This window comes from Hyla sarda, chromosome 4 (genome assembly GCF_029499605.1).
Source record: "Hyla sarda isolate aHylSar1 chromosome 4, aHylSar1.hap1, whole genome shotgun sequence".
Lineage (NCBI taxonomy): Eukaryota > Metazoa > Chordata > Amphibia > Anura > Hylidae > Hyla > Hyla sarda.
This window is the reverse complement of record NC_079192.1, coordinates 60,835,459-60,856,715: the sequence shown is the minus strand read 5'-3', so window position 1 is coordinate 60,856,715 and position 21,257 is coordinate 60,835,459. Positions and strand designations below refer to the sequence as shown.

Genomic DNA, 21,257 nt, shown 5'->3' with positions numbered 1-21,257 from the left:
GATATGAGATAGATAGATATATGAGATAGATAGATAGATAGATGGATATGAGATAGATAGATATATGAGATAGATAGATAGATAGATATGAGATAGATATATATGAGATAAATAGATATGAGATAGATAGATAGATAGATAGATAGATAGATATTAGATAGATAGATAGATAGATAGATATGAGATAGATATGAAATAGATAGATATGAGATAAATAGATATGAGATAGATAGATATGAGATAAATAGATATGAGATAGATAGATAGATATGAGATAGATATATATGAGATAGATAGATATGAGATAGATATGATAAATAGATAGATAGATATGAGATAGATAGATAGATATGAGATAAATAGATAGATGGATATGAGATAGATAGATAGATATGAGATAGATATATATGAGATAGATAGATATGAGATAGATATGATAGATAGATAGATATGAGATAGATAGATAGATAGATATGAGATAAATAGATAGATGGATATGAGATAGATAGATATATGAGATAGATAGATATGAGATAGATATGACAGATAGATATATATGAGATAGATAGATATTAGATAGATAGATAGATAGATATGAGACAGATATGAAATAGATAGATATGAGATAAATAGATATGAGATAGATAAGAGATAGATAGATAGATATGAGATAGATAGATATATATGAGATATATATGAGATAGATAAATAGATATGAGATAGATAGATATGAGATATATATGATCAATAGATAGATAGATATGAGATAGATATGAGATAGATAGATAGATATGAGATAGATAGATAGATAGATAGATATGAGATAGATAGATAGATAGATAGATATGAGATAGATAAATAGATATGAGATAGATAGATAGATATGAGATAGATAGATAGATATGAGATAGATAGATATGAGATAGATAGATATGAGATAGATAGATAGATAGATAGATATGAGATAGATAGATATGAGATAGATAGATAGATATGAGATAGATAGATATGATAGATAGATAGATAGATATGAGATAGATAGATATGAGATAGATAGATATGAGATAGATAGATATGAGATAGATAGGCAGATATATAGAAAGATAGATGGATATATAGACATATATATATAGATAGTACAGTATATATTTTGTGATTTATCTACTGACATCTCTAAATAACATGGGGTCTGGGCTGTGGTGTCTCCGGGTCACTGTTCTTTGCAGTAGATTGTAAGCTCCAGTGCTGCACACACACCCGGACCCATCCAGTGCTGCACACACACCCGGACCCATCCAGTGCTGCACACACACCCGGACCCATCCAGTGCTGCACACACACCCGGACCCATCCAGTGCTGCACACACACCCGGACCCATCCAGTGCTGCACATCTATCTCCTTGTACAACACTAAGCAACTTTTCATCCTCCGCTGCCAGGATACCACGATCCCCATCATGTAGGTATTGCCAATAGCTGCTGAGACTTGTAGTCCTTCATCCTCTAGTGATGGTGGTCCTTCCTACTGATGCTAGTTGCCCTGATACATCAAGTCCCAGAATGTATTCTCGGTGCAGGAATGGGAGTTGTAGTTCCGCAGTTACCATCAGATATAGCATTATAATACTACAGTAGTGATGCGGAGTCTTTCATTGCGACTTCATGTCGTGTTATGGCTGGGACTTGTAGTGTTAGAACAGTATTACTGGGACTTGTAGTGTTAGAACAGTATTACTGGGACTTGTAGTGTTAGAACAGTATTACTGGGACTTGTAGTGTTAGAACAGTCTTACTGGGACTTGTAGTGTTAGAACAGTATTACTGGGACTTGTAGTGTTAGAACAGTCTTACTGGGACTTGTAGTGTTAGAACAGTCTTACTGGGACATGTAGTGTTAGAACAGTCTTACTGGGACTTGTAGTGTTAGAACAGCATTACTGGGACTTGTAGTGTTAGAACAGTATTACTGGGACTTGTAGTGTTAGAACAGCCTTACTGGGACTTGTAGTGTTAGAACAGTATTACTGGGACTTGTAGTGTTAGAACAGTATTACTGGGACTTGTAGTGTTAGAACAGCCTTACTGGGACTTGTAGTGTTAGAACAGTATTACTGGGACTTGTAGTGTTAGAACAGTCTTACTGGGACTTGTAGTGTTAGAACAGTATTACTGGGACTTGTAGTGTTAGAACAGCCTTACTGGGACTTGTAGTGTTAGAACAGTATTACTGGGACTTGTAGTGTTAGAACAGTATTACTGGGACTTGTAGTGTTAGAACAGTATTACTGGGACTTGTAGTGTTAGAACAGTCTTACTAGGACTTGTAGTGTTAGAACAGTCTTACTGGGACTTGTAGTGTTAGAACAGTCTTTCTGGGACTTGTAGTGTTAGAACAGTATTACTGGGACTTGTAGTGTTAGAATAGTCTTACTGGGACTTGTAGTGTTAGAACAGTCTTACTGGGACTTGTAGTGTTAGAACAATCTTACTGGGACTTGTAGTGATAGAACAGTCTTTCTGGGACTTGTAGTGTTAGAACAGTATTACTGGGACTTGTAGTGTTAGAACAGTCTTACTGGGACTTGTAGTGTTAGAACAGTCTTTCTGGGACTTGTAGTGTTAGAGCAGTATTACTGGGACTTGTAGTGTTAGAACAGTCTTACTGGGACTTGTAGTGTTAGAACAGCCTTACTGGGACTTGTAGTGTTAGAACAGTCTTACTGGGACTTGTAGTGTTAGAATAGTCTTACTGGGACTTGTAGTGTTAGAACAGTCTTACTGGGACTTGTAGTGTTAGAACAGTCTTTCTGGGACTTGTAGTGTTAGAACACTGTCTTTCTGGGACTTGTGGTGCTAAAACAGTGTCCTGCTGTAACTTATAGTATTAGAATAGAGCAGTGTTTTCCAACCAGGGTGACTCCAGCTGTTGCAAAACTACAACTCCCAGCATGCTGGGAGTTGTAGTTTTGCAACAGCTGGAGGCACCCTGCTTGGCAAACACTGGAATAGAATCTTGCCGCTTCTTATAGCTATATAAGAGGGTCTTGCTGGGACTAGTAGTGTTATAGCAGCATCTTGTCTGGGATTGAGGTGAACAGTGTCTTGTCGGGACTTTAGCGCTATAACTGTGTTTTGCTTGGTCTCATGGCGGTGATTTGCTGGGATTTGTAGTGTTTTAACGGTTTCTTGCTGGGACTAGTAGTGTTAGGGCAGTATTCTGTCGACCATTGGGGTGTGAGAACACTGTCTTTCTGGGACTTGCAGAGTCCTGCAGGGACTTTGGAGCTATAACTGGATCTATCGCAGTGATGCTGAGATTTGTAGCATTGTGCCTGGGACCTCTAGGGCAGTGGTCTCCAACCTGCGGACCTCCAGATGTTGCAAAACTACAACTCCCAGCATGCGCGGACAGCCAACGGCTGTCCGGGCATGCTGGGAGTTGTAGTTTTGCAACATCTGGAGGTCTGCAGGTTGAAGAGCACTGCTCTAGGGTTTGAGAGTGCGCTGGGACTTGTAGTGTTCTGGCAGTGAGCTGGATACAGTTACTTATATAAGTGCATCTTGTAACTGGCGCACGGTTTAAGTTCTAGCACCATTGTCTGGCTGGTACTTGTAGTTCTCCAGTTTGCATTTGTTCGCTACAACTATTAGTATTGTCTTCTGGGCACTAACATAGAGGTACATACATGCCAGGCATCTTGTCTTACCCAAGCTCCATCATTGCTTACCACTGGCTGCCTGGGACTTGTAGTTCCCCACCTTTTAGCCAATCACCAGCATCCTCACCAGTCACTCAAAGACAATGGGGATGAGCAGGAAAAAAGTTCCAGTGCCCAGTGCCCCAGTATCTCTAGGGTCCATGGTTGCACTTACCTCTGAGCTGCTACCTTGGCATCCACCACTCCAACATTCCTCACCCAGGACCTGACAGGATCCATGCCAGCTGCAAGGGCTTTGTCTCTCAGGGCAGATCCTCCTCTTCCTAAAGTGTCCTGGACCCCAAACATTGAGAGCTGGCAGCACACAAGTTTTGGGGAGGTCCCAATGTCCTCCTGCCAGCCCCCTTGTCACCTGCTCCAGCACCACAGCAGCAGCAGAAGGGTGACCCTGGATCCTGTAACCCACTACAGTATGCACTGAGACAGCATCAGCTCAGAGCATGAATGAGCCCCCCAGAGGGGAGGGACCAGCACTGCATCCTTCTTCTCATTGGCCACATCCCTCCACAGGACCCTTCCCACAGGCTGGAGCACTTAACCCTTGCAGTGCTGCAGCAGCATCAGTTTTGTCCCACAGAATATGAGCTGCATGAGTTTGGTGCCTGATACAGACAGATGCATCTATAGGAGTGGCATAACATGAGTTCTTTTTATTCATGACACATTATTTATTATGCTTTTATTTTTATATTTATTTTAGAATGTGGGTGTTTATTATGCTTCATTTATTTATTTTTATATTTATTTATTATGCCATAAATCATTTGTTTGTTTGTTTTTTATTTATTTATAGGAGGGTCCTAAAATGATATCATTTCATTCATGATACTTTATTATGCTTTATATATTTAGATATTTATTTTTATTTATTATGCCATAAATCATTTTTTTTTTATTTTTTTTTTTATTTATAGGAGGGTCCTAAAATGATATAATTTCATTCATGATACTTTTTTATGCTTTATATATTTAGATATTTATTTATTATGCCATATATATCATTAGTTTTTTTATTTTTATTTATAGGAGGGTCCTAAAATGATATCATTTCATTCATGATACTTAATTTTTCTTTATATATTCATATATATTTTTTAGATTTATTTATTCTTTTATTATGCTTTATGAGAAGAGTTATGAATTGATATAGTTTTAATCAGGATACTTCATTTATTATACTTTATTTATTTTCATATTTATTTATTTTGCCATATATATCATTAGTTTTTTATTTTTTTATTTATAGGAGGGTCCTAAAATGATATTATTTCATTCATGATACTTTCTTATGCTTTATATATTCATATATATATATATATATATATATATATATATATATATATATATATTTGGATTTATTGATTCTTTTATTATGCTTTATGAGAAGAGTTATGAAATGATGTAGTTTTAATCAGGATACTTTATTTATTATACTTTATTTATTTTTAGATTTATTTATTATGCCATATGTCATTTTTATTTTATTTTATTTATAGGAGTGTCATAAAATGACTTAATTTCATTCATGATACTTTATTATGCTTTATATATTTAGATATTTTTTTGGGGGATTTATTTATTCTTTTATCATGCTTTATTAGCAGAGTTCTGAAATAACATAGTCTTAATCAGGATACTTTATTTATTATGCTTTATTTAATATTTAGTTTTATGTTATATTATTATTTATTATTATTATTATTATTAATAATTAATATTTATTTTATATTAGTAATTAATTAATTCAGTTACTAATTATGCATTTTTTTTTTACGTATTATGCTGTTATTTCTTTATTATGCTTAATTTGTATTTATTTATTAATTTATGTATTTATTTATATATTTATTTATTGATGTATTTATTTATTATTATTATTTATATTGCACCTTGTTTTCTGCAGTGGTATACAGCAAAGTTGACAATCATACATACTCAAGAAAAGACCCTAAAACTGTACAAGTCAGTGTTTCCCAACCAGTGTGCCTCCAGCTGTTGCAAAACTATAATTCCCAGCATGCACTGATACAGACAAGATGAAAGCAAATGCATCTATAGGAGTGTCATAAAATGATATTATTTTATTAATGATACTTTATTTGTTATGCTTTATCCAATATTTATTTTTGCCTTTTTTATGTATTTATTATTATTTATTTGTGTATTAATTAATTAATTTTTATCCTTTTCAGCAGTAGTATAGAGTGAAGTTGACAATCATACGGAGTCAAGAAAAGACCCTGATATTATCCAAGACAGTGTTTCCCAACCAGTGTGTCTCCAGCTGTTGCAAAAGTATAACTCCCAGCATGCCCTGATACAGACAAGATGAGAGCGAATGCATCTATAGGAGTGTCATGACTTTATACTATTAAAATTCATGGTATTTTATTTATTATGCTTTATTCAATATTTATTTTTACATTTATTTATTATGATATATATATATATATATATATATATATATATATATATATACTATTTATATTGCACAATTTTATTTTGCAGTGGTATACGGTAAAGCTGAGAAATATGCAGAGTCAAAAGGTAGAAAGGCTTCTCCATGTCGTTAACCAGTCACAATGGGGCTTATACAGGTGACCACTTCTATGTGCAAAGGCAAATTTACTTCTAAGCTTCATTGGTGATAATTCAAAATTTGCCCGTTTTGAATATGAAATAAATAATGTTCACAAAAAGTGAGCTAAAAAAAAGAGGGAATGATCTTGTCATGTTGGCAGCAGGGCGGTGCCACTAAAAAAGTGCCTATGTAGACTAAGCCAGAAATAGCACCACTGTTGTTCATTGGCTGTGCCTGGTATTCCAGCTGTGATGCTGAGTTGCAGTTCCAAGCACAGTCCATTAGCAAGGGTGGCGCTGTTATTGGGAATAAATGCAGTCTCTTAAAGCCCCTATAAACTGTGGTCCAAAGATAACCCTGTTGGTTGCTAGGGATGTTGTTGATAACCTCTGACAAGTGTATTTGCATAATTCTCATTGGCCCACAAGTGAAAAGAAGGAATATGCAAATATTCACATATGCAAATATATGCATATGCGGAAAAAAGTGAATATTCATAATTTCGAATATATAGCGAATATATTCGCGATAAAAATTCAAAATGCGAATATTTGCGCCCAACACTAGTAATGATATCATATGTTAAAGGGGTACTCCGTCACTAAGACATCTTATCCCCTATCCAAAGGATAGGGGATAAGATGCCTGATCGCGGGGATCCCGCCGCTGAGGACCCCCGTGATCTTCCACGCCACACCTTGTTAGAATCAGCCCCCGGAGCGTGCTTGCTCCGAGTATGATTGCTGGCGATCACAGGGACGGAGCATAGTGACGTCACGGCTCTGCCCCCGTGTGACGTCACGCTCCGCCCCCTCAATGCAAGCCTATGGGAGGGGGCGTGACAGCTGGGGGCTGATTCTAACAAGGTGCGGTGTGGAAGATCACGGGGGTCCCCAGCGGTGGGACCCCTGCGATCAGGCATCTTATTCCCTATCTTTTGGATAGGGGATAAGATGTCTTAGCACTGGCGTACCCCTTTAAAGGAGTACTGCAATGTTAGACACTTATCCCCTGTCCGCAGGATAAGTGTCTGATCGCGGGGGGTTCAACCGATGGGACCCCTCCCGGATCTCCCGTACGGGGCCCTGGCATTGCGCGGCTAATGTGTGTGTCGTCGACCTCACTGAGATTGAAGATACGCCCCCTCCATTCAGCTCTATGGGAGAGGCAGGGAATCATGAACGCTGCATCTCCGCCTCTTCCATAGAGATACATGGGGGCGGCGTCATTCTGCGGCTGACACACCTCCTGCACGGAAGGGCCTTGGCAGAGCCTGTGGATAGGGGATAAGTGTCTAACACTACAGATCTCCTTTAAGGAATAGCCATGTAAGTGTAGGTGTATTGTACACAAACCAAAAGTGAATGTGAACTTTAAATGACAGGATATGTAGCAGAGTCCTGATGCTTAAAGGTCCTGGTCCCTGGTGCTACAAATCTATCTGGGCCCATCACTTACCAGGCAACATCTTGCACCCCCCCCCCCTCCCTCCACCAAAGGTGTAACTTAAAGGGGTACTCCAGTGGAAAACATTTTTTTTTAAATCAACTGGTGCCAGAAAGTTAATCGGATTTGTAAATTACTTCTATTAAAAAATCTTTACCCGTCCTGTAATTTTTAGCAGCTGTATGCTACAGAGGAAATTCTTTTCTTTTTGAATTTCTTTTTTGTCATATCCACAGTGCTCTCTGCTGACACCTGATGCCCATATCAGGAACAGTCAAGAGCAGGAGAAAATCCCCCTAGCATATATATGTATATATATATATATATATATATATATATATATATATATATATATATATGTCAAAATCCTATCCATCCAACATGTTTCTCTGCAACTTAAATATTACAGTATGTGCGTATATACATACGCCATATTAAAAAGTCAGTAATATTCTGATATGATGCACAAACTAAATACAGTCATGGCCGTGAATGTTGGCACCCCTAAAATTTTTCAAGAGAATGAAGTATTTGTCACAGAAAAGGATTGCAGTAACACATGTTTTGCTATACACATGTTTATTCCCTTTGTGTGTATTGGAACTAAACCAAAAAAGGGAGGAAAAAAACAAATTGGACATAATGTCACCAAACTCCAAAAATGGGCTGGATAAAATTATTGGCACCCTTTCAAAATTATCAAAAAATAAGATTGTTTCAAGAATGTGATGCTCCTTTATACTCACCTGGGGCAAGTAACAGGTGTGGGTAATATAAAAATCACACCTAAAAGCAGATTAAAAGGAGAGAAGTTCACTTAGTCTTTGCATTGTGTGTCTGTGTGTATCACACTAAGCATGGACAACAGAAAGAGGAGAAGAGAACTGTCTGAGGACTTGAGAACCAAAATTGTGGGAAAATATAAAAAATCTCAAGGTTACAAGTCCATCTCCAGAGATCTAGATTTGCCTTTGCCCACAGTGTGCAACATTATCAAGAAGTTTGCAACCCATGGCACTGTAGCTAATCTCCCTGGGCGTGGACGGAAGAGAAAAATTTATGAAAGGTGTCAACGTAGGATAGTGCGGATGGTGGATAAGCAGCCCCAAACAAGTTCCAAAGATATTCAAGATGTCCTGCAGGCTCAGGGAGCAGCAGTGTCAGCGCGAACTATCCGTCAACATTTAAATGAAATGAAACGCTATGGCAGGAGACCCAGGAGGACCCCACTACTGACACAGAGACATAAAAAAGCAAAACTACATTTTGCCAAAATGAACTTGAGTAAGCCAAAATCCTTCTGGGAAAATGTCTTGTGGACAGATGAGGCCAAGATAGAGCTTTTTGGTAAAGCACATCATTCTACTGTTTACCGAAAATGGAATGAGGCCTACAAAGAAAAGAATACAGTACCTACAGTGAAATATGGAGGAGGTTCAATGATATTTTGGGGTTGTTTTGCTGCCTCTGGCACTGGGTGTCTTGAATGTGTGCAAGGTATCATGAAATCTGAGGATTACCAACGGATTTTGGGTCGCACTGTACAGCCCAGTGTCAGAAAGCTGGGTTTGTGTCTGAGATCTTGGGTCTTCCAGCAGGACAATGACCCCAAACATGCATCAAAAAGCCCCCAGAAATGGATGGCAACAAAGCGCAAGGCAGCAATGAGTCCAGATCTAAATCCCATTGAACACCTGTGGAGAGATCTTAAAATTGCTGTTGGGAAAAGGCGCCTTCCAAATAAGAGAGACCTGGAGCAGTTTGTAAAGGAAGAGTGGTACAACATTCCGGCTGAGAGGTGTAAGAAGCTTATTGATGGTTATAGGAAGCGACTGATTTCAGTGATTTTTTTCCTAAGGGTTTGCAACCAAATATTAACTTAAGGGTGCCAACAATTTTGTCCAGACCATTTTTGGAGTTGGGTGTGACATTATGTCCAATTTGCTCCCTTTTAGTTTAGTTCCAATACAGACAAAGGTAATAAACATGTGTATAGCAAAACATGTGTTACTGCAATCCTCTACTGTGAGAAATACTTCATTTTCTTGAAAAATTTCAGGGGTGCCAACATTTACAGCCATGACTGTATATGTATGTCAAAATCCTATCCATCCAACGATTTTCTCTGTAACTTAAATATTACAATTCCTCAGGGATTAACATTGTACGTAACAACAATGGAAATGACTTTCCCATAGTAAAATGTCAGTAGTATTGTGATATGATGCACAACCTAAATATATATATGTTGTGCATCATATCAGAATACTACTGACATTTTACTATGGGACTGCCATTTCCATTGTTATTGTTACATACAATGTAAGTCTCTGAGGAATTGTAATATTTGAGTTACAGAGAAATACATTGGATGGCAAGGATTTTGATGTCTATGTATCTTGGTTGTGCATCATATCAGGATCATATGGAGCATGCACACACAGCATTTCTAATGTGACTTACATACAACGTTGATTTGATTTACGAAGAAACATGTTGGATGGATAGGATTTTGATATATATTTATATATATCTAGGTTGTGCATCATATCAGAATACTATTGACAATTTACTATGGGGCTGTCTTTTCCATTGTTGTTGTTACATACAATGTTAATCCCTGAGGAAATGTAAAATTTGAGTTACGGAGAAACACGTTGGGTGGATTGGATTTTGATATATGTATCATATCAGAATACTACTGACATTTTACAATGGAGTATGCACATACAGCATTTCCAATGTAAACAGTCATTCATGGACCAACATTTTACTATGGGACTGTTATTTCCATTTTTTTGTTACATTCAGTGTTGATAACTGATGAATTGTGATATTTGAGTTACAGAGAAACACGTTGGATGGCTAGGATTTTGACATCTATCTTTCTATCTTATATCTATCTATCGATCTATATATTATGTTTGTACATCATATCAAATCATACATTTGTGACAACTCTTTTTGACATATCAGGGCCAGCTTTTTATTCACGAATACCTGTGTTTGACCTTTAGTACTTCAACCTTACATAAAAATGTTGAGCATGGGGTCTCGGAGGCAGTGGTCACCACCGGGCGCTATGCCAGTGTCAGGTTAGGTACCCACTCTAACGAGGTGACCTTGACGTGGAGAGTGGGCTTGTACTTTTTGATCAAAATGTATACTAACAACCTGTTAGTTTTTTAAATTATGCTGAGAAGTAGATCAAATTACAAATGGTGCATATGTGGCTGTGTTTCTCTTTTTGTGTCTTACATAAAAATGTGGTGACACGGGGGTGCAAGTTAGTGACGCCAGGGCACTGTTAGCCTACACACGGTCCAAGGTGGAGACAGCTTTTCCTGGGCCAGGCACGGGGGCAGTAAACACACTGATGCCAGGTTACGGATAACTGTCTTTCACCCACTTGAATTAGATAGACTGGAGAATTCATGCTTGGAGATTAAGAGATATCCCACGCTGACTAGAGTTCTGCTAAAGCCTAATTTCTGACACCGCCAGGGTATGACTCACCAACTCCTGTATGGGGAACACTTCCAGAATAGCAGGCTGATTTGATGAGAGATTTTCTTTAGGCTTCCCTTGGAATCACCTCACACTTCTTCCACCTCCTTTCCACACTGCAGCTCACATGGAGCTCTGCACCAAGACAAGGTCTTAACTGAACTGAACTAGGAACTGAACTGGGAAAGCTCCTCTCCCCCCCCCCCTACTCTATACACAGGACAATTTGGGGGTTCCAATTGGATAACAAGGTCACCTGATTACTCTGCATCTGTCTTCTTAAGGGTACAGTACACAGATAATAACATAATTTAGTCAATACAGCAAAGTGCATAAACTCACCACAGGAGACCCACCACAGGAGCGGCAGGCATGCCCAAGTTGATCCCCGGCCCACAGGACAGCCTTTGGTGCTGGGACACCACAAAAGTTTATTTTTATTTTTTTATAGATCCGCGGCCCACAGGACAGGAGATCCACGGCTTACAGGACAGCTTTTGGTGCTGGGACACCACAAAAGTCTATTTTTAATTTTTTAAATAAATATTAGTAAATATTAGAAAAGGTTATGTTTGGATTTTTCCTGTGTACAAATGTGTCACTTTTTGAGCATGTACTTAACTTGCCAAGGGGGCGTGAAGGATGAAAGAAGCGGGAAGGGGGCTTGGCCTCGGTATGTAGAGTACAGTGTTTACCAAGCAGTGTATCTCCAGCTGTTGCAAAACTACAACTTCCAGCATGCCCGGACAGCCGAAGGCTGTCCGGGCATGCTGGAAGTTGTAGTTTTGCAACAGTCGAAGAACCACTGATCTAGTAGCAAAGGAGGCAATGGGCACCTCCATAGTAGGGGCAGATTGTAACTGCTGTTTCTGCATTTCCGTTGCGACTTTGTTTTACTGATTCTTTGGCAGTAATTTGGCGCAAACACTGCATAATCCTAGATGACTCTCAGCACATCTCCTTCAGTCGGATGATACGTAGACCTCCACGCTCTGGATCCCGGAGGCTGCTGTTGACATTGTTCCAGGGCCTGTCCGTGTGTATTCATGGTTCCCCCTGTGGGTCAGGGTCCATTGTCTCAGTGCTTGCTGAGCACTTTGCAGGAGAGCACTCAACATCTCGGCGGAGCCCGTGTTTATTTTATCACTTCAGTAAAGCGCCATGTGTTGTCTCTGTCATTATAGGAGTATCAGTAACTAAAGAAAACAGTGCGAGGGCGGAGGACGGGACAATGGAATGAACGCCCGCGGTCCCCTATAGGGCTGTTACATGGAACATTTACATCTATTTACAGTCTGTTATGAATTCTATGCAACTGCTTACAGGGCCGGCCCTACAGTAGGTCCTACTGGGGGTCCATAGGCGGCACTTTTTATGGGGGGAGGGGGGTGCCACGGCAACTTATATATTGTTTTATCTATCCTTATAATTTCATCTTTAACACTGTGTTTGCAGGCGTAAATTGTGATACATTTTGTGCGTCCGTGACACCACGCCCACTTTGCACCATGCTCCGCCCACTTGTCAACGAGTTGCAAATATTTTGTGCAAATCGAGTGTTTACGCAAAGTTTATCCGACATTTGGTATGATAAATTCAAACAGCATCGCCAGAGCCCGAATGGCGAATGCGCAGTGATGCATCCAGTTCTCCATAATCCCTGTACGGCAAGGCTAGGAATGCTGGGTGACAACCCCTGTATATCAGCCGTATATATTGTCACCGGATAAATAGTGACCATGACTTCATTACATCAGTCCGGAAGTTGTTTTGCGCCCGTTTATGTAACAATATTTATTACAATTATTTTACATCAACTGTAATGCTGCAGCATTTATAAAGGATAAGTGTACTGTATATAACCCTGCTGTGTCCTTGGTAAATAGCTGCCTGTCACTTTAAATGTATTTTATTTATCCATCCATCTATCTCATATCTATCTATATATCTCACATCAATCTCCTATCTATCTATCTATCTATCTATCTATCTATCTATCTATCTCATATTTATCTATCTCATATCTGTCTGTCTATTTATCTATCTATCTTTGTCATATTTTTCTATCTATCTATCTATCTATCTCATATTTATATATCTCATATCTATATGTCTATTTATTTATCTATCTATCTATCTTATATTTATCTATCTCATATCTATCTGTCTATTTATCTATCTTTGTCATATTTCTCTTTCTATTTATCTATCTATCTCATATCTATCTGTTTAACTATCTATCCTTCTTATATCTATCTGGGGGGAACTATACTGCACCTAATGTGAAGAACTATACTGCCAACCTAATGTGGGGAACTATACTGCACCTAATGTGGGGGAACTATAGTGCACCTAATGTGGGGGAACTATACTGCACCTAATGTGGGGGAACTATACTGCACCTAATGTGAAGAACTATACTGCCAACCTAATGTGGGGAACTATACTTCACCTAATGTGGGGGAACTATAGTGCACCTAATGTGGGGGAACTATACTGCACCTAATGTGGGGGAACTATACTGCACTTAATGTGAAGATCTATACTGCCAAGCTAATGGGGGGAACTATACTGCACCTAATGTGGGGGAACTGTACTGCACCTAATGTGGGGAACTGTACTGCACCTAATGTGAGGGAACTATACTGCACCTAATGTAAGGAACTGTACTGCACCTTATGTGGGGAACTATACTGCACCTAATGTGGGGGAACTATACTGCACCTAATGTGGGGAACTATACTGCACCTAATGTGGGGGAACTGTACTGCACCTAATGTGGGGAACTGTACTGCACCTAATGTGAGGGAACTATACTGCACCTAATGTGGCCATCATTATGAAGTGCTCCGTCTTTCAGGCAGCCTTAATCTGGCCCTGCTAATGGCAACTGGGTGTCTGCTGTGGAAAAAGTGCAGGAACCTCATTCCCATGCGTTCCTGCAGGACTTGAGCCCTGGATATACATCATTTAGTCAGACGGCCAGGACAGAATGACTTCCAGTTATAAGCCTTTGATCTGCCTGAAGCAGGAGATTATCACACCTTTAAGAAGCGGCATCAGGTGAATTCCAAGAGATTAAACAGAATAATGGCAGCGGGCGTCCTCAGAGGACTCAGACATCTAAACGCTTGTTACTTCAATGTACAATATCCTGAGAATACTGACAAGGCAAACTAGATGAGGGGGTGCTCTGTGTCGGAATATGATGATGATGTTTACCCTGCCTAGTATACCATACCCTAAAGTATTCTCTAATAAATACAATCCTCCATACCCACCTACGCCCTGGTGCATGAACAGGGATAGTGCTAAGTACAAAACAGTACAAATCTTTCACATAGTGGAAGTCACAGTGGCCCTATGTGGGGACCAGTGGTTGGGTTATATGATAAATGTCTGTGGCAACTGTGATGCTTTATACCAGTCAACACTTTTTTATGTTTTATTATGTTTAATATTGTTGTAACTGTGATGTACCAGGTAAGGCTGAGATCACTAAGGGTAACCCATACACACAGATAACAACCTTCCAGAAGAAAGGCTGGCTCTGGTCCAGCCTCTCTACTGAGAGGAAGAGGATGCTGAGAGTAGGTGAGTGCAGTCTGACTGATTGGAGTGACACATGCTCTAGCTAAGAATTATGTCCACCTAATGTGGGGAACTATACTGCACCTAATGTGGGGAACTATACTGCACCTAATGGGGGGGGGGAACTATACTGCACCTAATGGGGGGGGGGGGGGGGGAACTGTACTGCCCCTAATGTGGGGAACTATACTGCACCTAATGTTGGGGAACAATACTGCACCTAATGTGGGGGAACTATACTGCACCTAATGTGGGGGAACTGTACTGCACCTAATGTGGGGAACTATACTGCACATAATGTGGGGAACTATACTTCACCTAATGTGGGGAACTATACTGCACCTAATATGGGGAACCATACTACCAACCTAATGTGGGGGAACTGTACTGCACCTAATGTGGGGAACTATACTGCACCTAATGTGGGGAACTATACTGCACCTAATGGGGGGAACTATACTGCACCTAATGGGGGGGAACTATATTGCACCTAATGGGGGGGGGGGGGGACTGTACTGCACCTAATGTGGGGTAACTATACTGCACCTAATGCGGGGAACTATACTGCACATAATGTGGAGAACTATACTTCACCTAATGTGGGGAACTATACTGCACCTAATGTGGGGAACTATACTACCAACCTAATGTGGGGGAACTGTACTGCACCTAATGTGGGGAACTATACTGCACGTAATGTGGGGAACTATACTGCACCTAATGGGGGGAACTATACTGCACCTAATGGGGGGGGGGACTGTACTGCACTTAATGTGGGGGAACTATACTGCACCTAATGTTGGGGAACTATACTGCACCTAATGTGGGGGAACTATACTGCACCTAATGTGGGGAACTATACTGCACCTAATGTGGGGAACCATACTGCCAATTTTATGTGGGGGAACTGTACTGCACCTAATGTGGGGGAACTGTACTGCACCTAATGTGGGGAACTATACTGCACATAATGTGGGGAACTATACTGCACCTAATGTGGGGAACTATCCTGCCAACCAAATGTGGGGGAACTGTACTGCACCTAATGTGGGGGAACTGTACTGCACCTAATGTTGGGAACTATACTGCACATAATGTGGGGAACTATACTTCACCTAATGTGGGGAACTATACTGCACCTAATGTGGGGAACTATACTACCAACCTAATGTGGGGGAACTGTACTGCACCTAATGTGGGGATCTGTACTGCACGTAATGTGGGGAACTATACTGCACCTAATGTGGGGAACTATCCTGCCAACCAAATGTGGGGGAACTGTACTGCACCTAATGTGGGGGAACTGTACTGCACCTAATGTTGGGAACTATACTGCACATAATGTGGGGAACTATACTTCACCTAATGTGGGGAACTATACTGCACCTAATGTGGGGAACCATACTGCCAATTTTATGTGGGGGAACTGTACTGCACCTAATGTGGGGGAACTGTACTGCACCTAATGTGGGGAACTATACTGCACATAATGTGGGGAACTATACTGCACCTAATGTGGGGAACTATCCTGCCAACCAAATGTGGGGGAACTGTACTGCACCTAATGTGGGGGAACTGTACTGCACCTAATGTTGGGAACTATACTGCACATAATGTGGGGAACTATACTTCACCTAATGTGGGGAACTATACTGCACCTAATGTGGGGAACTATACTACCAACCTAATGTGGGGGAACTGTACTGCACCTAATGGGGGGAACTATACTGCACCTAATGGGGGGGGACTGTACTGCACCTAATGTGGGGGAACGATACTGCACCTAATGTTGGGGAACAATACTGCACCTAATGTGGGGGAACAATACTGCACCTAATGTGGGGGAACTATACTGCACCTAATGTGGGGAACTATACTGCACCTAATGTGGGGAACTATACTGCCAACCTAATGTGGGGAACTATACTGCACCTAATGTGAGGAACTATACTGCCAACCTAATGTGGGAAACTATACTGCACCTAATGTGAGGAACTATACTACCAACCTAATGTGGGGGAACTGTATTACACCTAATGTGGGGAACTATACTGCATGTAATGTGGGGAACTATACTGCACCTAATGGGGGGAACTATACTGCACTTTATGGGGGGGGGGAACTATACTGCACCTAATGTGGGGAACTATACTGCACCTAATGTGGGGGAACTATACTGCACCTTATTTGGGGGAACTGTACTGCACCTAATGTGGGGAACTATACTGCACGTAATGTGGGGGAACTATACTGCACCTAATGGGGGTAACTATACTGCACCTAATGGGGGGAACTGTACTGCACCAAATGTGGGAGAACTATACTGCACCTAATGTGGGGAACTATACTGCACCTAATGTGGGGGGAACTATACTGCTCCTAATGTGGGGAACTAAACTGCACCTAATGTGGGGGTACTGTACTGCACCTAATGTGGGGGAACTATGCTGCACCTAATGTGGGGGAACTGTACTGCACCTAATGTGGGGGAACTGTACTGCACTGAATGTGGCGAACTGTACTGCACCTAATGTGGGGAACTGTACTGCACCTAATGTGGGGGAACTATACTGCACCTAATGTGGGGAACTAAACTGCACCTAATTGGGGGGAACTATACTGCACTCAATAGGGGGAACTGTTCTGCACCTAATGTGGGGGAACTATACTGCACCTAATGTGAGGAACTGTACTACACCTAATGTGGGGGAACTGTACTGCACCTAATGTGGGGAAACTGTACTGCACCCAATGGGGGGAACTGTACTGCACCTAATATGGGGGAACTGTACTGCACCCCTAAATTGGGGGAACTGTACTGCACCCCTAATGTGGGGGAACTGTACTGCACCCTTAAAGGGGTAGTCCAGTGGTGAAAAACTTATCCCCTATCCTAAGGATAGGGGATAAGTTTGAGATCGCGGGGGGTCCGACCGCTGGGGCCCCCTGCGATCTCTCTGTACGGGGCCCCGGCTCTCCGCCGAGATAGCGGGTGTCGACCCCCGCACGAGGCGGCGGCCGACACGCCCCCTCAATACATCTCTATGGCAGAGCCGGAGATTGCCGAAGGCAGCGCTTCGGCTCTGCCATAGAGTTGTATTGAGGGGGCGTGTCGGCCGCCGCCTCGTGCGGAGGTCGACACGCCCCCTTCCAGCGGGCTGTCGGGGCTCCGTACAGGAGATCGCGGGGGGCCCCAGGGGTCGGACCCCCCGCGATCTGCAACTTATCCCCTATCCTTAGGATAGGGGATAAGTTGCTCACCACTGAATCACCACTGGACTACTCCTTTAATGGGGAGGAACCGTACTGCACACCTAATGTGGGGGAACTGTACTGCACCTAATGTGAGGGAACTGTCAGGGGGCATCATAATGAAGTGCCTAGTCTATTTGTGCACTGTTGGCAGGGTCCACTGGCACCTCACATGGTTTGACCCGGTCCCTCCTTGTTGAATGCAGAGCAGATCATTGATTTGGTAATGGGAATTGTGGTGTTGTGTATTGATGAGTGGCATAGGCCATATTCGAATTTGCGATACTTCGTAAATATATAGAAGAATTTTGCATATTTGTTAACCTTTTTTTTCCATGCGAAATTCGTAATGAAATTTGAAGAATACTGCACCTAATGTGGAGAACTATCCTGCCAACCAAATGTGGGGGAACTGTACTGCACCTAATGTGGGGGAACTGTACTGCACCTAATGTTGGGAACTATACTGCACATAATGTGGGGAACTATACTTCACCTAATGTGGGGAACTATACTGCACCTAATGTGGGGAACTATACTACCAACCTAATGTGGGGGAACTGTACTGCACCTAATGTGGGGATCTGTACTGCACGTAATGTGGGGAACTATACTGCACGTAATGTGGGGAACTATACTGCACCTAATGGGGGGAACTATACTGCACCTAATGGGGGGGGACTGTACTGCACCTAATGTGGGGGAACGATACTGCACCTAATGTTGGGGAACAATACTGCACCTAATGTGGGGGAACTATACTGCACCTAATGTGGGGAACTATACTGCACCTAATGTGGGGAACTATACTGCCAACCTAATGTGGGGAACTATACTGCACATAATGTGAGGAACTATACTGCCAACCTAATGTGGGGAACTATACTGCACCTAATGTGAGGAACTATACTACCAACCTAATGTGGGGGAACTGTATTACACCTAATGTGGGGAACTATACTGCGTGTAATGTGGGGAACTATACTGCACCTAATGGGGGGAACTATACTGCACTTTATGGGGGGGGGGAACTATACTGCACCTAATGTGGGGAACTATACTGCACCTAATGTGGGGGAACTATACTGCACCTTATTTGGGGGAACTGTACTGCACCTAATGTGGGGAAGTATACTGAAGGTAATGTGGGGGAACTATACTGCACCTAATGGGGGTAACTATACTGCACCTAATGGGGGGGAACTGTACTGCACCAAATGTGGGGGAACTATACTGCACCTAATGTGGGGAACTATACTGCACCTAATGTGGGGGGAACTATACTGCTCCTAATGTGGGGGGAACTATACTGCTCCTAATGTGGGGAACTAAACTGCACCTAATGTGGGGGTACTGTACTGCACCTAATGTGGGGGAACTATACTGCACCTAATGTGGGGGAACTGTACTGCACCTAATGTGGGGGAACTGTACTGCACTGAATGTGGCGAACTGTACTGCACCTAATGTGGGGAACTGTACTGCACCTAATGTGGGGGAACTATACTGCACCTAATGTGGGGAACTAAACTGCACCTAATTGGGGGGAACTATACTGCACCTAATGTGAGGAACTGTACTACACCTAATGTGGGGGAACTGTACTGCACTTAATGTGGGGAAACTGTACTGCACCCAATGGGGGGAACTGTACTGCACCTAATATGGGGGAACTGTACTGCACCCCTAAATTGGGGGAACTGTACTGCACCCCTAATGTGGGGGAACTGTACTGCACCCTTAATGTGGAGGAACCGTACTGCACACCTAATGTGGGGGAACTGTACTGCACCTAATGTGAGGGAACTGTCAGGGGGGCATCATAATGAAGTGCCTAGTCTATTTGTGCACTGTTGGCAGGGTCCACTGGCACCTCACATGGTTTGACCCGGTCCCTCCTTGTTGAATGCAGAGCAGATCATTGATTTGGTAATGGGAATTGTGGTGTTGTGTATTGATGAGTGGCATAGGCCATATTCGAATTTGCGATACTTCGTAAATATATAGAAGAATTTTGCATATTTGTTAACCTTTTTTTTCCATGCGAAATTCGTGATGAAATTTGAAGAATGCGCATGCGTGATTATATCTTGCAACTAACTACTTTCCTATTGGTTGCTAGGTTCTTATCAGTTCCAGTCGGTGACCCGAAGCGCTAGTATTGGGCTGGTGGGGATGGGTGCTGCATGGAGGGGACAGCTGTGCCGGGGCTGGTTCTGAGGAATCAACTCGACGGCTGCCCCGATGTGACCTGTTTCCCTCCGGGTCTCGCCATGAGGCTGAGAGGGTCTAGAGCCGAGGTACTTTAGTGCCTCAGGGAGTGATGACCCCGAGGTGCCGAAACTCACTGGGAGTTTTGGCACCATAAACTCTTCACCTTGTGGCACTCACCTCTTGATTCCCGGCCTTCTGGCTAGGATCAGAGACATTATGATAGATCTGACCGGATGTCCGGGCAGTATAGGATTCTCTTATTTATTTCCTTTTTTTGTTCAGTGTCACTTTTTGCGTGTTGTGTGTCCACAGGATTGTCAGGATGCTGTAGTCCTTCTGGGTGTCCCTCCTGGTGGTCTAGGGGAGGTGTGTGTGGCCATCAGGTTCCGCACCTCCCTGCAAAAACCCCAGGTACTCCTGCATGGGCAGGGTACCGACCGTTATCGGCTCTGCGGGCAGATACCTTAGCTAAAGGAAGATTCGTCCTATTTGCGCTCAACACTAGTGTTTTGTTAGAACACTATAAGGCTGCATTCACGCCACTTTTGGGGCACACGGCTGCTGTATCCCTGCCGGACCGGTGCCATACCCCATTTATTTCAATGAGCCGGGTATAGCCAGCTAGTGACTGGTCGGCTAATTTTTGGACTGTATCTGGTTCTTTGCTGGACTGAAAAAACCTGCTGCTGCGCTTCTCAATGTGGCAAAACAAAACAAAAAACAACAACATATACTGCCATAAAATGACCCTATGGGAGTCTTTAGCTGACACTATCTGGCTCAGTGAAATGGATGGGGTACAGCTTCCCTGCCTCCATACACTCTGCTCCCATATACCCGCCGAGTTATACATCATTTTAATCCAGTTCTCCTGCACTATAACCTTGTGTATTGGGTTTAGTGCGGGTGAACCAGCTGTCAGTATCCCTGTGAAAACGGCAAATTG

General features: G+C 42.1%; 1 protein-coding gene across 4 annotated transcripts in view; it reads right to left on the bottom strand.

The window, feature by feature from the left end:
* EBF2 (EBF transcription factor 2) overlaps positions 1–21,257 on the bottom strand; it is a 253,479-nt gene that overhangs the window by 110,398 nt on the left and 121,824 nt on the right. Inside the window, exon 1 of one of the 4 annotated variants that reach the window (XM_056571137.1) lies at positions 3,875–4,206. The exons of 1 other annotated variant lie outside the window; for it this stretch is intronic. In XM_056571137.1, coding sequence (XP_056427112.1) covers positions 3,875–4,008 — 134 coding nt within the window. In that variant the 5' untranslated portion in view covers positions 4,009–4,206. Of the gene's footprint in view, positions 1–1,169; positions 1,301–3,874; positions 4,207–21,257 lie in introns of those variants that run through there. 2 more of the 4 variants (XM_056571138.1, XM_056571140.1) reach the window with 2 other exon arrangements.